The 21,519-nt window shown below is 39.9% G+C and overlaps 1 protein-coding gene and 1 pseudogene across 7 annotated transcripts in view; both read right to left on the bottom strand.

The window, feature by feature from the left end:
- The window catches only part of VPS13B (vacuolar protein sorting 13 homolog B), an 870,718-nt gene that overhangs the window by 172,412 nt on the left and 676,787 nt on the right, over positions 1 to 21,519 (bottom strand). For all 7 annotated transcript variants that reach the window (XM_037999868.2, XM_073018246.1, XM_037999863.2 and 4 more), the window contains exon 36: positions 8,455 to 8,862. In XM_037999868.2, the coding sequence (XP_037855796.2) occupies positions 8,455 to 8,862 (408 nt within the window). The remainder of the gene's footprint in view (positions 1 to 8,454; positions 8,863 to 21,519) is intronic.
- On the bottom strand, positions 8,871 to 12,442 carry LOC103237676 (mitochondrial proton/calcium exchanger protein pseudogene; annotated as a pseudogene).

Genomic DNA, 21,519 nt, shown 5'->3' with positions numbered 1-21,519 from the left:
AGAAAAATAAAACTTGATTGGATCATGTGGTTACGTTTTTAAAAAAAAGCAGACTGGCAGATCTGACTGTGCATGACAACCTTCTTACATAGGAAAGAATAACAGCAAATACATACTTGAAAAGTTTCTGGGATGAATACAGTAGCTGGTTAATTGAATTATGCAAGGAAACTGCTGGAGAATCAATTTTTTTGAAGTTACATGAATGAAAAAATTGGTATAAACTTAAATAATGTTGAAAACAACATGACTTGCTAAGTAATTTACTGTAGTGCCTTAGAAAATGGTCTTGATCTACAGAATCCAGGTTTTGAAAGACTGGTATAACAGAAAGGCCAGCAGTCAGGAGATGTGTGTTATAGTCTCAACTCCACCATATGGTATCCCTAGGCAAACCACTTAACCTCTCCACTCTGTACTCAATGAGGGAGTTAAGACCCAAGGTTCCTTGACACTTAGTGGACCCACATAGTAATGGTGGCCCATGAGGTATTTTTAGTATTCCTAAGAACCTAAAAGAAATCATGAATTTGTCTGAGACTAAGTTGTAGAGGTGTTCTGAAGTTTTTGTTTGTTTGTTTTGGTTATAATTGTATCAAGTTGGTATAGTTAGCTATCTAATACTAAATACAGTGTGTCCAGACCATGAGGTCAATGGGAGGAAAGGATAATAAGGGCTATTGATAAAAAAGGATGACCTTCAAGGTATTTTTCAGCTCTGATATTTAGTAATCTATGACCTCCATATTCATGTGGTGTGATTTTGGGGAAAGGAAGATAGAAAAAGACCAATATTTACTGAGAACTTAATTTGTACCAAGCAACGGTTGGGTACTCTGCATACATTATGTCACCTAATGCTCTCAAAGTCCTATACATTAAATATTTTTGCCTTCATTTGGGAAATGCACTACAGAGTAACTTTTGACACAACCAACTGGTCAGTAAGTAGCAGGGCTGGGGTGCAGATTCCGTCTGTCTCTTTACAGCACCATGTTGCTTTATACAAACTACTGCTATTAGTTCTTAGTAATTTCATTTTTCTAACTGGTAACTGGGTTGTAAATAAATGCTTTGTCCTGTCCTCATTTCCCTTGCTCAGCCTCAGTATGTTATGCCAACATAGCCAACAAGTCCAGGGGACCAACCAGGGAGTAAAAGAACATCTAAGATATGTCGTCAGTTACTCATCACTGTCAGGGTTGCTTTGCTAGAAGCTTTCCTAGCAAACAGCCTACTGGCTTATATGGACAAGGGGCAATCTGCTGTGACCACAGGCAAAACTAAATGCTGTCACAAATTCAGTAGAATGGGGGATAGAGATTTACCTCTAATCTTTTATTTTTCCACACTCCTTGGGTTGGGGCTACAATACTTGTCCATTTTACTTAATACTAACCTAATAGGGACTATCATTAGGATCTAAGGAGAGGCTACTAAGAAAAAAAGTCTCTAGTACTTAATTATTAGGGCTGGAAACGTCCTTCTCCAATAACATTTTGTACAATGAGATAGCTGCATGTTAACTGACAGCATTTTTGTTGTCTCAAAGACCCTTTTTTCTCCAAGAAACACAATATTTAGTATGTGTATATGTAAAATTTTATCAGTTGTTTTTTTCCAAATGTATCTATTAATAAATCTAGTGAAAAGGTTCTTTATCATATGACAAAAGAAAAAGCACTACTTTTTTTTTCCTAGAGTATATAGGACACACAAGGTCCAATGTAATGGCACACAATTCTAAAACAAATACCCTGAGGCCAGCAGTTTTCTAGCAAAGAGTATAGATTAAATTTGGAATTTGGTAACTAAAACTGATAGCCAGAAATGACTAATTTGGCTAAAGATAAGATCTGAGGGTGGATTTACATGGAAGACTATAATGACTACACTGGATTTCTCATTAGAAGGGCGCAGAGTCTTATGAAGACTTCATATTCCCCAAGAGAACGATATTTACACAATTAACAATTCTTTTGTTGGGAAAAAAGCTTTTCATTATTGCATGTGGACACATGTGGGCTGTGTAAAAATACAAGGGATGTGTAACACACGGTAAACAGAAAGTAATGATCTTAAACAGGCCAAATCCTTGAACTCGTCATTAATAAATGTCTCTCTTGCATTCAGCTACCCCGGCTGCTGGGAGCCTGTTTTCTTCAAGTACTTCAAACACTGAAATCCAGGAACATTTATTATTTTAATCCATTACAGGCAGTGCTTGATTTAACTTTATTGGTTGCGGTGGTGGTGGTGGTGGTTATAAGTGGGGGTACGGCAATGTTCTTTTACACATCATTTCAAAAGGGCTTAATTATATTTTATAGTTTAGGCCAGGAATTCTGCTTGTTTTTTGTCTAACAAGGTTCAAATGGAGTTCAGGTCAGTGATGAATCAGAACAAAAAGTCAGAGATGGTTATCTCTCTGAAATGAGCTCATCTCCCTCTACGAAAGGCTGGGCAGGTACATCATGTTCACTACACCACAGCACATGAGATCGCTCTGATATCCTAAGTTTGTTGCTTATTAGATAATTTTTATTTTTATGCAGCTTTGAAATACATACATTAGAAACTCAACCCAGTGGATATCTTCCATATCTCTGAAGTTACTCTCCTATGCATTTTAAAGGCTTCCCTTTGGAATCCAAAACAGCTATAGCAACCACACAGCACTAAAACAAAAAATGTACATAAAGAACATTTTAAGAAATGTACAAGCTCTTTATCACAGGACAGTGAATATATCTCCCAAAATAAAAGATGTAGAATACTGTATTTACATAATTTGGTTAAACAAAACAATACATGACTAGGTAAACACGGCCGAGCAGCACATACCTCCTAGTGTCTTTTTTTTTAAATGTCAAACAGTCATAATTTTTAATCTCCTTCCTCGAGGGTGTGAAAAAATCTTTCTAAGGTAGTGGTAATTAATAATGTCTGGTGTATCTAATCATATAACAGTTACAGCAAGGAGAATATAATTTGTATGTTGAGATGTCTTCTCCATTGCACATAATTTCTAAGAAGTGGACAGGAGAATGACAGTATCTCATACATTTATGGTTTTTATTCTCATCATATTTGAAAACATAATATGGGACATTTTTTGAAAAAAGTTAAGATAATTTTACTTGTTCTTATTTCCCAGCCAATTTTTAGAAATTCCTGTTCTACTTCAAATGCCTCAAGGTTCACCAGGATATACAGAAATACATCATAGTCAAAAATTATCAGTAATCTACAGGTAATTTAAAGGTGAAAAAAGAAGTACATGCCAGTTTATCAGTAGCAATTTTGAACCTTGTTATAAAGTAATAGGAGGGAATCTGACCAGGATTAATAGTGGTACTCAGTCCTGGGAGGGGAGGTGTCATGTTTCACGGACCCTAGGCCATCTGTTCTTTCCCCCTACATTTTACTTCTGCAAAACCATAAACGCACCTCTACCTCGGGGACTATAGAAAGGCATTAGAATTCTTCTGCTTTTCATTATCACAAGATTCAGTAACTCATTTCATTGTCAAGATAATCCCCTTTTACTCTTTCTTTTGCGCTTGTGGGGTATGCCAAAATGACAAATAAAAACCCAGATGTTACAGACCCAATGAGGTCTCCACCTTTCCTTGAGTGTTGGGTTTAAGCTACTTGGGACATAGTGTCAAAAATGACAGGACCCTGATGCCCACACCCAATATTCATTAAGGTTTGTTAGTGATTTGTATAGCTGTCTACAAGCTGTACTTCCACTTCAATCCTCAGTGGCTGCTTAAAAGTTAAGTTTATCCTCTGGTTTAACTGTCAAAGAACTCATTTCCTATTGTTCAGGCATTGGACAGAGATGTTCTTTCTTTCTAAAAGTAACAAAAGTCTTTGGGGTGTTGTAATTGGCTGGTTATTGCAACATATTATTTTAGGTAGTCATATCTAATTTAATATTTTATTTCCCCTTAGGCTAACTTGCATCTCTGCAGCATCCAAAGCTTATGACAACAGCTCATAAGATTTTACTTGGAAGATCCAGTTAACTATAGAATGAAAAGTTGGAGCTCCACTTTTTATCAATTAATTACCTGGTTTCACTTTTCAATACATGAAAAGAAACTTCAGGTTCTTTACATTTTATTGGTCCTGAATTCAGTGAACATGAGAAAAGGCATTTTGTGTATGTGAAAAATAATGTGGTTATGCTTTTTCTACTTTTGTTTATTCAGAAAGATAAGTACATCTGGATGACAGAGGCTGGGGTAGTGAAAGTTACATAAACCATAGCCCTTTGACTAGAAGGAGTTCAACTCACTGTTTTTGGCTTGGGTGAAAAATCACCCAAGTCCTTATGGACAGGGGATCCTTCTAACTTCTTCCGAATTCTGACTAAAATGCCAGCCAAGATGACCTCATTAAGGTTCTTCCCCCAATCTTTTGTGGCATCTAATTTGCTCATATTCTATTTTCCTTTTCCTTATCTACATACACGGAGGCTGCCAATCTAAGTGCCCCCAAGAAAGAGCAAGGCAGCCTAAAGTACAGCTAGTTCACAGCTCTCAACTGTGGGCTCATTTGTCGATATCTAAGGAGTGCCGCCCAAATAAAGCCATAATTTACTCAGACAAGGGGAGCTAAAATCTGTAGCTCACTCTCCACCCTGCCTCTGGAAAGTGCTACACTGCAAGTTCACAATTTATAGCTACATACTTACGGTTTCTCCAAAGCTACATATTTCAAATGGCAAAAAAAGATTGTGTTGTATGTGCATGTAAGGGAAAGGTTTTTTTTTTTTTTTTTCTCTCCAGAAAATACTATAGAATGGGATGGATTTAATGAATAGCAAAATAAACATTATTGGCCTTAAAATATTTTAAAATATATGATATAATTTCTAAAGGAGATGTACTTTTAATACATTCATAGGATTTTCAGCAATATTATACACCAACCTTAAAAATACAAGCATTACCTCTACTGAAATCAGAACTTTTGGGTCATTTTACCAAAGATTCATGAGAGAACGTAAGTATTCTAACAGAAACAGGAGTTAGGTTATTCTAAGTCACTGCTACACCAGTATCTGCAGAGTGGAATTAAAAAAAAATCAAATCCCATGAAACTCCCATAGTTTAGGGTTAAATAATAATGCAGGAGGCTAAGAAGAACTGGTAGATATTTTTTGTGAAGTAGAAAATATTTAACCATTTCATTTCATTCCAAATGATAATAACAGGAATTCCTTTAACTGCTTCAGTCAATAATTTATAAATATTTAGTTTTATAAATCAGTAAATAAATCTGAAAGCACAGATAATTTAAATGTATTTGGAATGCCTGGGAGAGAAAATTCATTTACCCCTTTCCATCATATTATTTCCTTTTCACATACACTTCCTGTAAGCTTATGACAGTTTAGATGACAAAAAAATACAATCATTAGGTGAACTCAAATATTTTTGTACCTTTGACAAATAAAGAAACATACTTAAAACACATTCTCAATGGTGTTTCTCTAAATATTACTTAGCACATAAGATTCTTCTAGCATTACAAATCTATTTCGGCTTCTAAATTAAAACTCATCTGGAAAGGACCGTTTTACCCTGTTTATATAACATTGTCACATAAAGAGTGTTAAAAAAATACTTCACTAAAAATAGCTTGCGTAAGTTAGGGATTAGAGTAGTTTCTGCTGCTATAATTGTTCCTTTGTAGTTTTTTCCATGATGTTTTTGCACAGTGTTTTTGACTGTGTTTATTAAAGTCAGCACATCAAAAAGGATCAAAGAGAAAGTGAGTGAAAACCAAAGAAACCCCAAGTGTGTTGTCTCATTGGGGAGTTATGCAGATTCGCATAAACAAGTGCAAATTGTTGAGGTTTTAATGAAAATTTTCTACAATTATTTTATCTGAAGTCATTCTATACAATAACATCTGTACAGCAGATGGCTATACTGTACCAAGGCAATGCTCCTTTTTCTTTCTGTTTAATAGTACATCTGAGATGACTACTTTTGTCACTGTGCTCAATTTGGTTCAGCAAATAATTTTGAAAAGTGCAGCTGCTGCAGATGGTCACAACAGTTATATAAACTGTAAAATCAAAGACACAGTTAAGTATTTCTGTATTAGATTCAAACTATAAAACTCTGACATGAACTCCATTGAGCTCAAAGATACACTACAGTATAAACAATTTCAGTTGAATGCAGAACGATGTCACTTGAAAACTACAAAAAGAAATATGACTACTGGTAGGAGGCTTTTATGTGAGTATATTTGTTTTTTGGTGGTGGATAGTTTTTATCACTCATCAAAATTATACTTTGAATATATGTTTGCATGTATTTTATCCAAATTGCAAAGCATGCATTTTTAAGACATTTACACAATGAAATTAACATTCAAAGCTTAAATTATGTTTTATTTTAAAAATATAGCTAAAATCAACTTTTTTTGAAAAAAATATGTGGCAATCTCTTAATCACAATTTTCCAAGAAATCAGTCCTTATAACTAGAAGTTAATAAATCTTATTTCAACCTTGCCAACCTTGTTATCATCCTAAACTGTTTGAGTACGCATAAAGAAAAAACTGTAGTAAAAATAGAGTTTGGTGTTCATTATAGTCTCATAACAACAAAATCGTTCCTATTAAGTAGTTAACCTCAACTCTGATTTGATTTGATGCAAATAATTATTTTAAAACATTTGCTGGACACTACATGTTACAGTTGTATAAAGTATGTTTAGTCAAAGCTATAGTTGCTATTTTTGTGTTTAACTATATTTAAGAACAGCACTGTAAAAGGATTGGGGGTATGTAGTTTTTTTTACATACAGGGGGAAAAAACAAGTTCCAAAACTAGAGTTTACTAACTTGTACAGCTTAGTGAGAGAAGGATTTTTAATATTTTAGAGGTGTTTCCCAAAGACAGACATCATTAAACATGGAAAAAATATGAGTAACGAATAAAAAAAGCAATGAGGATGATAAAAGAAGAACCTAAAAGTGAGTACAGTATGTTTAAATTCTTCCATGTTGTTTGAATCTTAACCTTTCCCTGCTATGATTCAGGTACAACTGGAAAGGCATGAGAACAGACCCAGTGTTGTCTGGGTTGCAATTTATTTGTGGATAGACCAGATACTGTAGCCTCCAGTATTTCATAGTCTTTCATGTCCCATGAACTTTACCTTTTTCACTTGTAACTTTTAAGACAACTAAAAAAAATACAGAGCTTTTAATTGGCTTGCTCACAAATATTTCTGATGAGAAAGAAGTAAATCATCTATGTTTTGGCCTAAAATTCAGGCTTCTCAACTATAAAACTTTTTCTTTCTCTTTTAACTACTGTGCCCAAACTGGCTATGTGGAACTAAGTTACAGTAAGTCTACAGCTGCCATTTAATTACTTTTTAATAAGCAACTAAGTTGCATATAAGGATTTGCTTTATCCCCTGCACTATCCCCAATCCCCAATTTCCCCCCACAAATTAAAGTGGGAAAATACATGGTTCCCTTTTGCTACATTTACTTTGAGAGCAAAATTTCTGGCCCTGTGCCCTGAAATTTTACAGTAGCAGTTTCTGTGATTGAAAACTGCTATTTCCCACCTGTGTCTTGCCTTTTCTCTTCCCCTCCTCACAATCCTTCTGCCCACTCTTTTTGAAAAAGTATATAACAATTTAGTCATGGTAACAGAAGTGGAAAAATGTAGATATCACTGCCAGTTGATTTCTCACCTCTCCTCCGATCAATGGCATTCACTTTGCAGAGTCTGTACCCCACTTTGCTAGGCTAGGCACAGAAGCACAGCTTTTCGTTTCCAGGTGTTGCTGCCCGATAAAATGCCTCAACCGCATTCTTGCAAAGTTGAACCTTGGCTTCTGTTACACTTTGTGTAGCATATCTGCCACAACACCAACTTTTCTAAGTAAATGGTTACCAGTAACTTAATGCTGTGCATCAGAATCACCCATAGGGCTTGTTGAAGCACAGATTGCTGGGCTCCATGCCCAGAGTTTCGGATTCAGTAGGTCATGGGTAGGGTCTGAGAATTTGCATTTGTAACAATTTCCCAGGTGATGCTGATGCTGCTAGTCCTGAGATCACATTTTGAGAACCACTCTTTTAATGGTTCACAAAACTTGATATACTGTTGTTCCACTATAGCTGTTTTAGGTAAAAAGGAATTTAGGAATTAACAGTTTTAGACACCTGGAAGAACATGCCTCAAGAGGAGGACACGAACATAAGACATTAAAATATCTATACTTAAAGGATTTGTTCTAAAATTATCTCTAAAAATAAGGTCACAAACCAGAAATGTCCTAATCTCTAATGGCCTTTATAACTTTTAACTTCTACATAATATAAATTTTCAAAATGATGCATTTTCAGATGTTAACAAATCATATTGCTTGTTCTGTCTTCCCACTCCCCTTTTCTATGACTTACCAGGTACTTTTTGTGCTGCTTTGACACTAAGGCTTCCATTGAGGTTTGAGAGAGATGCTAATAGGCATGGTTTACTGGTATGGGGTACAGTTTCCATGGAGATCACAATCTGAGTAGTTTGAACAGAAATTTTTTGAAAGCAGGAAACAGCTCTCCACATGTTTTCTTGAGCTGAAATCTTTTGCACTCCATCACCATGAACTTTGGGTTTAGACAGCTTTCCATGGTAATATTTGGAGACTGGAAGATCATCCTTATTCACCATGGTGTTGGACATGGCTGAAGTCTCTTCATTATGTGCCGAACTGTGTGCATTTTTTATCTTCTTTAAAAAAAGGTGTATCTGATCCAATCTGGTGAAACTCAGGTTTGCTTTCAAAGGCTTTGATATATCCAAATTGACATCCGCTATAAAAGTAAAAAAGATAAAACAATTATTGAAGCTTTCTTATTGAATATAAGCCTTTACTTCTCTGTCAAGCTCTTATTTAAAAGTGTCCCAAGATCCATATTATTAACTCATTAGGATGCCAGAACATGATATATCTCTTACTCATCACTTAACGATTCTTTCCATGTTGTTACTTGAAGGAGTACTCTCCCTGGACTACTTACATGCCTACATTCCTGGCCAATCCCTGTGACAGCCTTGCTATCTATGTGTGGCCCTGATACAGCGAGGGCCACACAAGGATATCAAGGTTGTCCATTTCTATTCTGCCTTTACACTTCAAGGCAAAATGAAGCAGGTTTTCCAGTTTGTTACCCATATGAAACTGGCCTTTCTTCAAAAAAAAGGACTTTCCTTACTACCCAGAACCATGTTTGATACAAATAATGATATTATTAACAAATATTTATCCAAGTATCTGGCTGAAGTAGCCTTCCCTACCATTCTCTAATTGTTTATGCAGAAAATGTCTGTTTCCCCCTTATGACCTGTTGCAAACCAGAGGAGTCCCTGTACCTTTCCCTACACTCTGCATTGATAAAAGCTCAAATACCTTGCCCAGTGTAACACTGGTAGACTGAGATTTCTTTAAATCTGTAGTCCATTCTATATGTACCATATACCAGATGTTGTCCTTATTTGTCTCTTACTCACCTGACATGAAAACTAGCCGTACTGTTTTTAACCTTCTAAACTACCTAAAATCACTTTCTATTTCTATTATTAATAAGACATAAGACTACTAGTATCATTAAGACAGAGCATGTCACACATCTTTACAACCCAGTGCTTAGCACAATGTGTCTTACAAATGCATGCATTCAACAAATGTTTGAGCTTAACTGACCCTAACAAGTGCTCGTTTCATGAAAGCCTGAGGATGTAACAGAAGACATTATCCCAAATGAAGGTAGGAATAGCAAAATTATTAGGCATATTATTAAGTTATAAATCATATATAATATTCTTTTTCTGTGTGTGCAGGAAGACAGATCTATTGACACCAATATCTAGAAATCAAGGTTCACAGATGAACAGAGGCATCTTCAGCCCTGAGGAGGCTGGGCTGTATCTCCTAAACCTCTGAGGATGGGCACAGCTGACAGCTCTGTGTGGGCAGAGTCCACGTGGTCCTCATTCTCTTCCCTGGGGCCAGGGCAGCCGAGACGGGAGGGCACACACAGGGGGGCACCTTCCTGCCCTAGCCTGGCCTGGTGGCCTCTGGAGTCAGGCGGCTGCAGCAGCTGTACCCCACCATAGTGTGGATCCAACACAATTCTGTGGAGGGATTCTGGGATTTCAGACTGATTGAATCTCCATGGAATGATGAAAATTAAAATTTACTTGATTATGGAAGTCTCTGATTCATTCCAGCCAAAGTATTAGATGAGCCACTGAGAATCACCTCAAAGCAATTGCTCTCATGGCCCTTGCCAGGGCGATGGGGCAGCAGGAGGATGGGTGCCTAGGCCGGCAGCTCTAGCTCTTCACCTCTGTGGCCTCCTTCTCTGCCTTCTCCTCCATCTTCTGCTCTTTCTCCAAGGTCGCTACAATCTCGGCCACCTGGCTGGTGGAGGCATGAACATCTTTGTCCACCAACTCAATCATGTTGATGAGGTGATTGAGGTTGACCTTGCCATTCTTGTCTTCATCTAGTGCTATGGCCAGGCTGGTGAGTTTGCTTTCTGGAATGTGCCTGACTTGCTTCACAGTGCTGGTGAACTCAGTGACACTGATGACGTTCTCCCCCACAGGCATGCCCTAGGCCAGGCCCAGCTTACAGCCCCTGGTCCATCTCCAGGTGTGAGATCAAGCCCTCTATCTGCCCGATCATCTGCTGCACCCTCTTTGTCAGTCTCTTGCTGGCTTTAGATTCTTCCACATATTTTTCTTCACTTACTGGTCTTTGAGAGTTCCTTCTCGATCTCTTGCAAGTTCTCGCTGTAGTCCTACACGTCCTTCTTCAGCAGCTCCAGCTCCTCCTTCTCTTTGGTGAGCAACTTCTGCTCCTTCAGCTTAGAGCAGGCATTGCTGAGGGTATCAATTTCCTCCTTAGTTATCTACTTCTCCTTCAAGCCCTCTAGCAGGGGGCAGTGTCCTTCAGGGTCTCTGACCACAGGACTGCGTCAGGCACTTCTGCCTGAGGTTAGGCCCCCGGCCTTCAAGGGGTGGCTTCCACACCTTCAGGCACAACATCCTTCTCCACCTCCGAGCACTTCTGCAGCTCCTTGCGGTGCTCCTGCTGGACGGCTGCCTCCTCCTGCAGCGTGGCCTCCAGCTTTGCCTTGTCCACTTGCTCGCCTTCCACCTCAGCCACTTTCACCTGCTCTTCCTTTGCCGCAGTCTCTGGGAGGGTCTGCAGTATGGACTTCAGCTGGTCAGCTGACAAGAGGGTTTCTGGGAGATGCATGGCCTGGGACAGGATGAGCAGCGATATGGGAATCTCCTGGTGCAGGTGCAGGTCCGGACACTGCTTCAGCTGATGCGCAGGGCCCTCATGCCTCACTCCCCACACGCTGGCTGCAGCTCCTTGATGTTCGGGTTGTCCACCCCTCCTCAGCAATCAGCTTGTCACTGGCCTTTATGGAGCACAGCCACACAGTGAGCTGGAAGCGCCAAAGTTGTTGATGCCCATGGACTGCAGCTCCGGCAGTTTGAACAGGGCCGCCAGCTGCGGCTGTGACAGGTTGTCCAGGGTCAGCTCATTCTTAAATAATGTGGAAAATGCATGATTTCCTTCCTCATTGCTGGGTCTCTCCCCTGTCCCCCAGATCTTCTGGAAAAACAGAGAAGTCTGGTGGCACTGCCCTTGGCTGCTTTGTTCTTCAAGGTCCTCTCCTCGATGGTGTCCTGGAGGAACTCTGCCAGCTCCAGGTTGACCCAAAGCTCCTTCTTCAGGCTCTTCTCCTTGATGGACTGGGTCTCAAATGTGGATGCTGGCATGTTGGGGAAGAGCTTCATGGTCACAGGCGCCATGAACTGGACCACCATGAACACAAGGAAAGGCACCAAGCCGAGAAGGTTGGTGCAGATCCGGAGAAACTGGCTGCGCTCCTGGCTGGTCAGGGTGTGGCTGTCAAGGATGCGCCAAAGCATGAGCACCGCCGTCTTGGTATGGATCCACAGCAGGCGGAAGTCACCACAGTAGCGCTTCAGCTCTTCCAGCTCCTTCTGTCCGAGCGACTTACTCACCACCACCTCTGCGATGTGGGGCTGTACATTTGGCCGCCTTCCTCAAGCTTCCTGTTCTTGTCCTTGAAGGATTTGAGGGACTTCTCTGCTACCAAGTCATCAGAGACAGGGTGCAAAGAGTGCCAGCTGTGCACAGGAAGGCGCCGAGGTCCCATGACCATAAAATCCACTGCGGCGTGGGCACTCTGGCCTCAAGGCCTAACAGCCGTGGTAATTGCCTCTGAAGGAAGGGTAGACGAGGTGGACCAGAGTGCAGCAGCCAAATGGAACATTTGCATCACTCCTCAACCCCAGGATGTTGGCATAGGTGAGATAAGCAGGATGCCCTGGACTACCCAGAAGTTTTCATCAAGCCTTCATGATTGATTACAGCATTCACTCATACTTAATATTCTACATCTTCATGAGCAGGGCCCCTTCTTACCTTCCTCAGACGTCAGGATCTTTGGGTTTGCTCCTGGATACCCAGGCTCTCTGAGGGTCCCATCCCTTTTAAGTGTTCCTTCCCTTATGTGGGGACATTGTGTTTTCTTATCAGGCCTAGCAAAACTCTGAGTCTTGTTTACAACTAGCTGTGCACTGGAAAGGGTCAGACACTTGAGTCACCTGTACACAATACTAAAATGTTCCTTTCTCCCCATGTTTTCAAACAGGAAAAACAACTTAATGTAAAGGAATTATTTTTTTAAATACTGTATTGACATATAACTAACATGCCAGAAAAATTACCTTTTAAACGTGTACAATTTATTGTTTTTAGTATACACAAGGTTGTACAACCATCATCAGTCTAATCCCAGAACATTATAATCAACACACACATACACACAAACAAATATCCCATACTACTTAGCAGTCACTCCTCACACATGCTCCACTCCAGCTCCAAGAAACCACTAATTTTCTTTCTGTCTCTACAGATTTGCCTATTCAGTACATTTCATAGAAATGGAATCATATACTATGTGATCTTTTGTATCTGGTTTCTTTCACATAGCATAATGCTTCCAAGGTTCATCCATGTTGAAACATGTATCAATACTTCATTCCATTTTGTGGCTGAATAGTACAACAACATAAGCATATACCACATTCTGCTTATCCATTATCTGTTAATGAACATTTGGGTTGTTTCCACTTTTTGGCGATTATGAATAATGCTGCTATGAATATGTGTGTGCAAATTTGCTTTTAAATTTTCTGAAATTTGTACCTAGCAGTGGAACTGCTAAGACATATCTGATTGCAGTTTTCCTACTAAGTGTGAAGGAGTATCCCATTGTGATTTTGATTTGTATTTCCCTAATTATTAATGATGTTCAGCATGTTTTCATGTGCTTATTGACTGTATATATTTTTGGAGAAATAGCTATTCAAACTCTGCTCATTTTTAAATTGTTATTTGTTCTTTTGTTATTGAATTGTAGGAGTTCTTATATTTTGGATATAAAATATAAGATTATTATATTTGATATATATAGATATGATTTGCAAATATCAGATATATAATTTGCAAACATATCAGAGATATGATTTGCAAATATTTTCCCCCATTCTGTGGATTATCTTCAGTTTTTTGCAGCACAAAAGAGTTTAATTTCTGCAAAGTCCAATACGTTTGTTATTTTGCTTGTGCTTTTTGGTATCATACCAAGAAACCACTGTTTAACCCAAAGTCAAAAAGATTTACACCTATGTCTTCTTTTAAGAGTTTTACAGTTTTATCTCCTAAATGTAAGTCTACGATCTTTCCTGAATTAGTGTTGCGTGTATGCTGTATGAGGTAGGGGTTCAAGTTCATTCTTTCATATGTGGATATCTAGTTATGTCAGCAACATTTGTTGAAAGGCATTATTTTAATTTTTGACTTGTAGAATCTGGGGTACTGGAAGAGGCTGGTGGGAAAAATATTTTAGATAAATTGGATGGCTAAAATGACTCACACATTTGCCTCTGCATCCCTGTATGTGGACTTCCAAATTCAATGGGCTCACAGAAAATAATAGCTTTAATGACAATAAAAAAAAAAAGTGCAATTTTAACAAATGATCGTTAGAACAAAAACAAAACAAAGCTAAAGTAGAAAGAAGACTCAGATGTTGGGTCCTGAAACTGTCTTTTTTTGGGTTTATAAAATGAAAACTTAGGCCAGGCGCGGGGGCTCAAGCCTGTAATCCTAGCACTTTGGGAGGCTGAGACGGGCGGATCACGAGGTCAGGAGATCGAGACCATCCTGGCTAACACGGGGAAACCCCGTCTCTACTAAAAAATACAAAAAACAAACAAAAAACCCAACTAGCCAGGCGAGGTGGTGGGCACCTGTAGTTCTAGCTACTCGGGAGGCTGAGGCAGGAGAATGGCATAAACCCGGGAGGCGGAGCTTGCAGTGAGCTGAGATCTGGCCACTGCACTCTAGCCTGGGCAACAGAGTGAGACTCCGTCTCAAAAAAAAAAAAAAAAAAGTAAAGAAGGGTCATAAGTACTCATTCTGTAGAAGCAATTTAGTAACCTACCCAGAAGGTTGCCCAAATATCCACATAAACCAACTGCTGAACCTAAAGGGATCCATTTTCCCTGACTGCAGAATGGCAAAGCATCCATAGAGACGTAAATACTGAAGCTACTGACTACTACCCTCATATCTCAGGCACCACTGTGGTCCCAGGTACATAGAAAAAAACAGTTTATAACTCTGGCTGCTTGCTTAACTTGTCTTTGTCTTTTTTCAATAGATTGGATCTCATTATGTTGTCCAGGTTGGCCTCAAACTCCTAGGCTCAAGTGATCCTCCTGCCTCAGCCTCCTAAGTAGCTGGGACTACAGGTGTGCACCACTGTGCCAAGCGCTAACTTTATTTTTGAGACTCAGACCTGGACCACTTCTGCCAGCACACCCTTCTTGACTCTTGTTGATGAATGAGGTGCCTCTCATCATTACTTTCAGAATATCCTGTACATTTTGCCATTACCAGGCACCTATTGATATTATTTTTGTAGTTACTTGCTTAGGTATCTGTCATAGTTCAGTGAACTGTGAGCTCCTGGACTGTCCTATATTTTAATATTCTAAATACCTAAACTACTGTTTGGTCTACAGGAAGTACTAATTGAATGCTGAAGGCAGTAAAAATATTTCATTTCAAAATATGGTTCCCAAGTGTGATAAGTATTTTACATTAAAAACTCTTAGAGATCAACAAGTGCTAGAAGAGACTTTTTTTTTTTTTTTTTCTTTTTTTTTTTTTGAGACAGAGTCTTGCTCTGTCGCCCGGGCTAGAGTGCAGTGGCCAGATCTCAGCTCACTGCAAGCTCCGCCTCCCGGGTTTACGCCATTCTCCTGCCTCAGCCTCCCGAGTAGCTGGGACTACAGGCACCCGCCACATCGCCCGGCTAGTTTTTTGTATTTTTTTAGTAGAGACGGGGTTTCACCGTGTTAGCCAGGATGGTCTCGATCTCCTGACCTCGTGATCCGCCCGCCTCGGCCTCCCAGAGTGCTGGGATTACAGGCTTGAGCCACCGCGCCCGGCCTAGAAGAGACATTTCTGCTATCTATGATGAAACCGCCCCACCAAGGAGAGCAATTGTTCTTGTTCCCCTCCTTGTTATCTCATTATCCTCTACAGGGAAGAAGATCAAAAATGTAACCACACCTGAAGAGTCCCTTTGTCAAGATTGTGACTGTCCCAAGGTTATTTGAGTTACAGAGAGAACTATTTACAAGTTATTCTCTGTTCTCTGATCCAATCATTCTCCCTAGTAGTCATTTATTGCCCCTCAATAGAATTCCTGTTCTATCCCTTCCCATAACCTGTTTTACCAGGATCCAAGCCTTCATTCTTTCTGTGACCTTAAGATGGTATATAAGTTTCTGTACCTTGCGATGCTGGGTGTTCACTCTGAAGGCTCCCATGTATATACATTAAATACATTTGTATGGCTTTTCTATTAATCAATCTGCCATGTCAGTGATTTTCAGATAATCTTTAGGGGGCCAAAAAGCCTATGGCCTCCACAGTGTTTAATGATGTAATGAAGAAAATATGAATGAATGCAAGTCTGTCACCATTTTCTGCTGAACTCTCACAGGCTCATCAAATTAATTTATCCAAATAATCTATTAAGTCCTCTCAGACATGCTGTATTCCCTGTCTTACTTAATGGTTCTATAATCCACCAAGTGGCTTTAGTCAGAAATCTGACTTTCTGACTCCTCATTTCATTCCCTCTTTCTCTGGTCCCAAGCCAAAAACTGATTAAGTTCTGTCAATTTTAGTTCTAAAACATTGCTTGATTCTAATCTTCCCTTCTCTCCAGCATTCCATCCAGTTCCTATTTTCCTCCACCATGTTTTTGATATCGTTCAGTTATTATAAAGCCTCCTAAATGGTTCCCCTGTCTAGACCAATTGCCTTTAGATTTAATCCAGTCTCCACAGAGTAATTTCCAAACAATTTGTTTTAAATGCAATCCTGAGCGGCTCACTCCTGCTTAAAACTCTTTATTGGCTTCTCCTTACATAAGAAACAAAAGACCAAGCTCCTAAAAATAAATAAATAAATAAATAAATAAAATGATAATAATAATTAAAAAGCAAGCAAGCAAGCAAGCAAGCAAGAGTTCTTGCCTTTCCTTATAATACCTGAGTTTGCAGAGCCCACTTCCCCCAATGCATGCTGTTGTATCACTAGGCCTTGTTCATATTGTTCCCTTTATCTAATGTACCCTTTCTTTGCCAGTCTAATCACTGGGATACTGCTTCAGCATTTTCTCCAAGAAGTTGATTCACAAGGCTAGGCCAGGAGGGAGGCAGAGCAAGACAGCTGAACAGAAGCCTCCACCAAACATCCTGCTCACAGCAACACCAAAATGAATAATTATCCATAAAGAAAAAGGACCTTAATAAGAACCAAAATCAGGTAAGCAATCACAGTACCTGTTTTTAACTTTGTATCACTGAAAGAGGTACTGAAGAGGGTAGGAAGAGAGTCTTGAACTGCCAGTGACAACCCTCTTCCATCCCCCCAAGGGTGGCTGTGTAGCACAGAGAATCTGTGCATTTGCGGGCGGGAGAGCACAGTGATCGTGGGACTTGGCATTGGAACTCATGCTGCCCTGTTACAGTGGAAATCAATACCAGACAGAGCTCAGCTGGTACCCACAGAGGTAGCATTTAGACCATCCCTAGCCTCAGGAGAACCATCCTGTGGGCAGAACCTGAGTTCTGGCAAGCCTTGCCACTGCAGGCTAAAGTGCTCTGGGGTCCTACATAAACCTGAAAGGCAGTCTAGGCCACAAGAACTGCAATTCTGGGGTAAGTCCTGGTTGTGTGCTGGGCGAGGAGCCAGTGAACTTGAGGGGCATGCAATCCAGTCAAACACCAGATGGGGCAGCTAGGGGAGTGTTTGTGCCAATCCAATCCTCCTCCAATCCAGGCAGCACAGCTAACAGCTCTGGGAGAGGAGAGGGAGAGTAAAGGGGACTTGGTCTTGCAGTTTGGATACCAGCTCAGTCACAGCAGAATAAGGCACGAGGCAGAGTCCTGAGGCCTCCATTCCAGGCCCTAGCTCCCAGAGGACATTTGTAGACACACCTTGGGCCAGAAGGGAACCAGTGCCTTGAAGACAAGGACCCAGTCCTTACAGGATTCATCACCTACTGACTGAAGAGCCCTTAGACCTTATATAATTAGCAGCAGCACCCAGGCAATACTCACCATGGGCCTTGGGTGAGACACTCAAAGATATGCTGGTTTGAGCTGTGACCCAGCACATTCCCAGCTATGATGGCTATAGGGAAGGACTCCTGCTTAAGAAAAGGAGACAGAAAAGTAAAGGTAGTTTGTCTTGTAGCTTAGGTACCAGCTAGCCCACAGTGGGAAAGAGCACCAAGTGGGTTCTTGGGATTCCCAATTCCAGGCCTTGGTTCTTGGATGGCATTTCATTTCTGGGCCTGCCCTGGGCCAGAGGGGAGCTCACTGCCTTGAGGAGTCTCAGGCCTGGCAATATTCACCACAAGTTGACTAAAGAGCCCTTGGGCCTTGTGGGAACATCTGTGGTAGCCACATAACACTTCCTGCATGCCTGGGATGGTGGTGGCCATGGGGAGAGACTCCACCGCTTGTGGAAAGGGGAGGGAAGAGTGGGAATTTTTTTTTTTTTTTTTTTTTTTTTTGTGGCTTGGGTGCCAGCTCATTCTCAGTAGCATGGAGCACCAAGTAGATTCGTAAAGTTTCTGACTCTGGGCCCTGGCTCCTGGATAGCATCTCTGGATGTACCTGGGATCAGAGAAATTTCACTGCCCTGTAGGGAAGGACACAAGCCTGGCAGGTGATAGAGCCCTAGGACCTTGAGTGAACACAGGTGGATAGCCAAGCAGGGGTTATCATGAGCCTTGGGTGAGGCCCAGTGCTGTGCTAGCTTCAGGTGTGACTCAGCACAGTGGCCACCACTGTGTTTGTATTACCTTCCCTAGGCCCAGCTCCAGGCAGCTCAGTACAGAGAGACTCTGTTTGTTTGGGAGAAAGTAAGGGAAAAAAACAAGAATATCTGCTTGGTAATCCAAAGAATTCTTCTGGATCTTATTCAAGACCACCAAGGTGGCACCACTGTGAGTCTGCAAGAGCCACAGAGTTACTGGGCTTCGGGTGCCCCCCAATGCAGATATGGCTGCAGTGACCAAAAACTTAGATCACAACACCGAAGTCTCTTCATATACCTGGAAAGCCTTCCTAAGAAAGACAGGTACAAACAAGCCCAGACCATGAAGCCTATAATAAATACCTAACTATACAATGCCCAGATACTGATGAACATCCAGAAGCATGAAAACCATCCAGGAAAACATGATCTCAACAAACAAACTAAGGTACCAGGGACCAATCCTGGAGAGACACAGTTACATGACCTTTCTTTCAGACAGAGAATTCAAAATAGTTGTTTTGAGGAAACTCAGCAAAATTCAAAACAATGCAGAGAAGGAATTCAGAATCCTATCAGATAAACGTAACAAAGAGATTGAAATAATTTAAAATAAGCAAAAATTCTGGAGTTGAAAAATGCAACTGACATACTGAAGAATGCATCAGAGTCTCTTAACAGCAGAATTGATCAAGCTAAAGAAAGAATTAGCGAGTTTGAAGACAGGCTATTTGAAAATACACAATCGGAGGAGACAATGAGAATGAATGGGTGGTCCCTAGGGCTTAAGGCAACCCTTGAACAACGGCTAATAAGGAACTGGAGACCTCAGTATTAAACCCACGAGGAACTAGATTATGTGAATAATTGGAATGAGTTTGAAAGTAGATTCTATCCAGGAGCCTCCAGATTAGAACCCAGGCCAACTGACAGTCTGATTTTGGCTTTGTGAGACCCTGAACAGAGAACCAGCTGAACTCACCTAGACTTCTAACCATAGAATTGTGAGATGATAAATTTGTGTTGCTACATTTGTTGTAATTTGTTATGCATCAATAGAAAACTAATACAAATTCCATATGCACAGTTGCCCACATGGCATTTCCAATTTTAAAAGCAATTAAAATGAAGTTTCAAGATGTAGGTATATTTGTTGAAGTTTTGTTTATCTCTTCCCCCAAAGGAAAAATATCTAATATATCTTTTTTTTTTTTTTTAAGTCTTTTTTTTTTTTTTTTAAATTTATTTATTATTATTACACTTCAAGTTTTAGGGTACATGTGCACAACGTGCAGGTTTGCTATATCTAATATATCTTAAAAACATCTAATGGGGCCAGGCATGGTGGCTCATGCCTGTAATCCTAGCACTTTGGGAGGCCAAGGCGGGTGGATCACGAGGTCAGGAGTTCAAGACCAGTCTGGCCATGATGGTGAAACCCCATCTCTACTAAAGATACAAAAAATTAGCCAGGTGTGGTGGCGGGTGCCTGTAATCACAGCTACTTGGGAGGCTGAGGCAGAGAACTGCTTGACCCTGAGAGGCAAAGGTTGCAGTGAGCCAAAATCATGCCACTGCACTCCAGCCTAGGCAACAGAGCAAGATTCTGTCTCAAAACAAAAAACAAACAAACAAGCAAAAATCCCAACAAACAAACAAACATCTGATGATGTTAGTTGCCTACTCCTTCTTTTTAAAAATTATTTCAAAGTTCTAGGAATGATGGAACCTGTCTCTTCCACTGAATGCAGTTACAAAATCTGGCAATAAACCAGATATAAAACCTACACAGAGCAGCTATTTGAGAATTCTGAAAAGTATATGGTAACAAGTAGATTGAAGAAGACGACTAGAATTCAAAATACTACCAAAATGGTGAGGAGTTTCTAATTTTTCCTCCCTTACCCTCCTTATTCTAGATGAATGGCAGCCCAAAGTCCAGAAGTGGATATCATGTGGAGATAGAGAGAGTACAAGGAGAAGCCCTCTATTTCTGGCTTCAAGAAGTGTGAGGGAGTCTCCTAATGCTCAGGGAAACTAGGGAAATCTATTGTTTTCCTTCTTTCTTTTCTTCATTCCCCTGTCCTCCGGGAAACAGGAGAGAATACTTCTTAATTCATTTTATGAAACCATCATTACTGATACCAAAAGTAGATGGAGAAAGTATAAAAAACAATATACATGGATATTCCTCAAGAAGAGACATAAAAACACTCAAAAAATTTAGCAAATCAAATCCATCAGCATACAGAACTAATAATGTACCACAGCCAAAATAGGGGTTGTCCTAGGTTGTAGGTTGTCCTACAAGCCTTGGTCAATCAATGTAAAACTGTTAACAGTTTACAACAATAACAAAGATAGTATCAATTGATGCAGAAAACATTTTTGAAAAATTCAATATCTATTCATAATAACTCTAGGCAAACTATCAATAGAGGGAAACTTAACCTGATAAAGGCTATATATGAAAAGCCTAAACCTAACATCATCATTATGAAGAAATGAATGCTTTCCCCCTAAGAACAGAAACAAGGCAAGGATGCCCATTCTTATTACTCATACTCAACATAGTATTGGAAATCATAGACAGTGCAACAAGGCAAGAAAAAAGGGCATAAATAACAAAGAAAACAATGCCAATTTGCAGATGACATAATTGTCCATGTAGAAAACCCAACAAGAATCTACAGAAAAGCTCCTAGAATTAATAAGTCAGTTTGGCAGTTTTAGAACACAAGATCATCACACAAAAATCAATTCAGTTTCTATAAACTAACAATATGCAGCTGGAAAACAAAAAAGCCTTAAAATAAAAGATAGTATTTATAACATATCCAAATAAAAGGAACACAGGTATAAATCTAATCAAATGGTCATAGGATCTGTATGCTGAAAACTACAAAATGCTGATAATAAATTTTAAAAGACCAACATAAATAGAGAGACATACCATACACATACCATATTCATGAACTGGAAGGCAGACAACATAGTAAATATATCA

This window comes from Chlorocebus sabaeus, chromosome 8 (assembly GCF_047675955.1).
Source record: "Chlorocebus sabaeus isolate Y175 chromosome 8, mChlSab1.0.hap1, whole genome shotgun sequence".
NCBI classification, from domain to species: domain Eukaryota; kingdom Metazoa; phylum Chordata; class Mammalia; order Primates; family Cercopithecidae; genus Chlorocebus; species Chlorocebus sabaeus.
The sequence above is the reverse complement of the archived record's forward strand: the minus strand, read 5'-3'. Positions and strand labels throughout refer to the sequence as shown.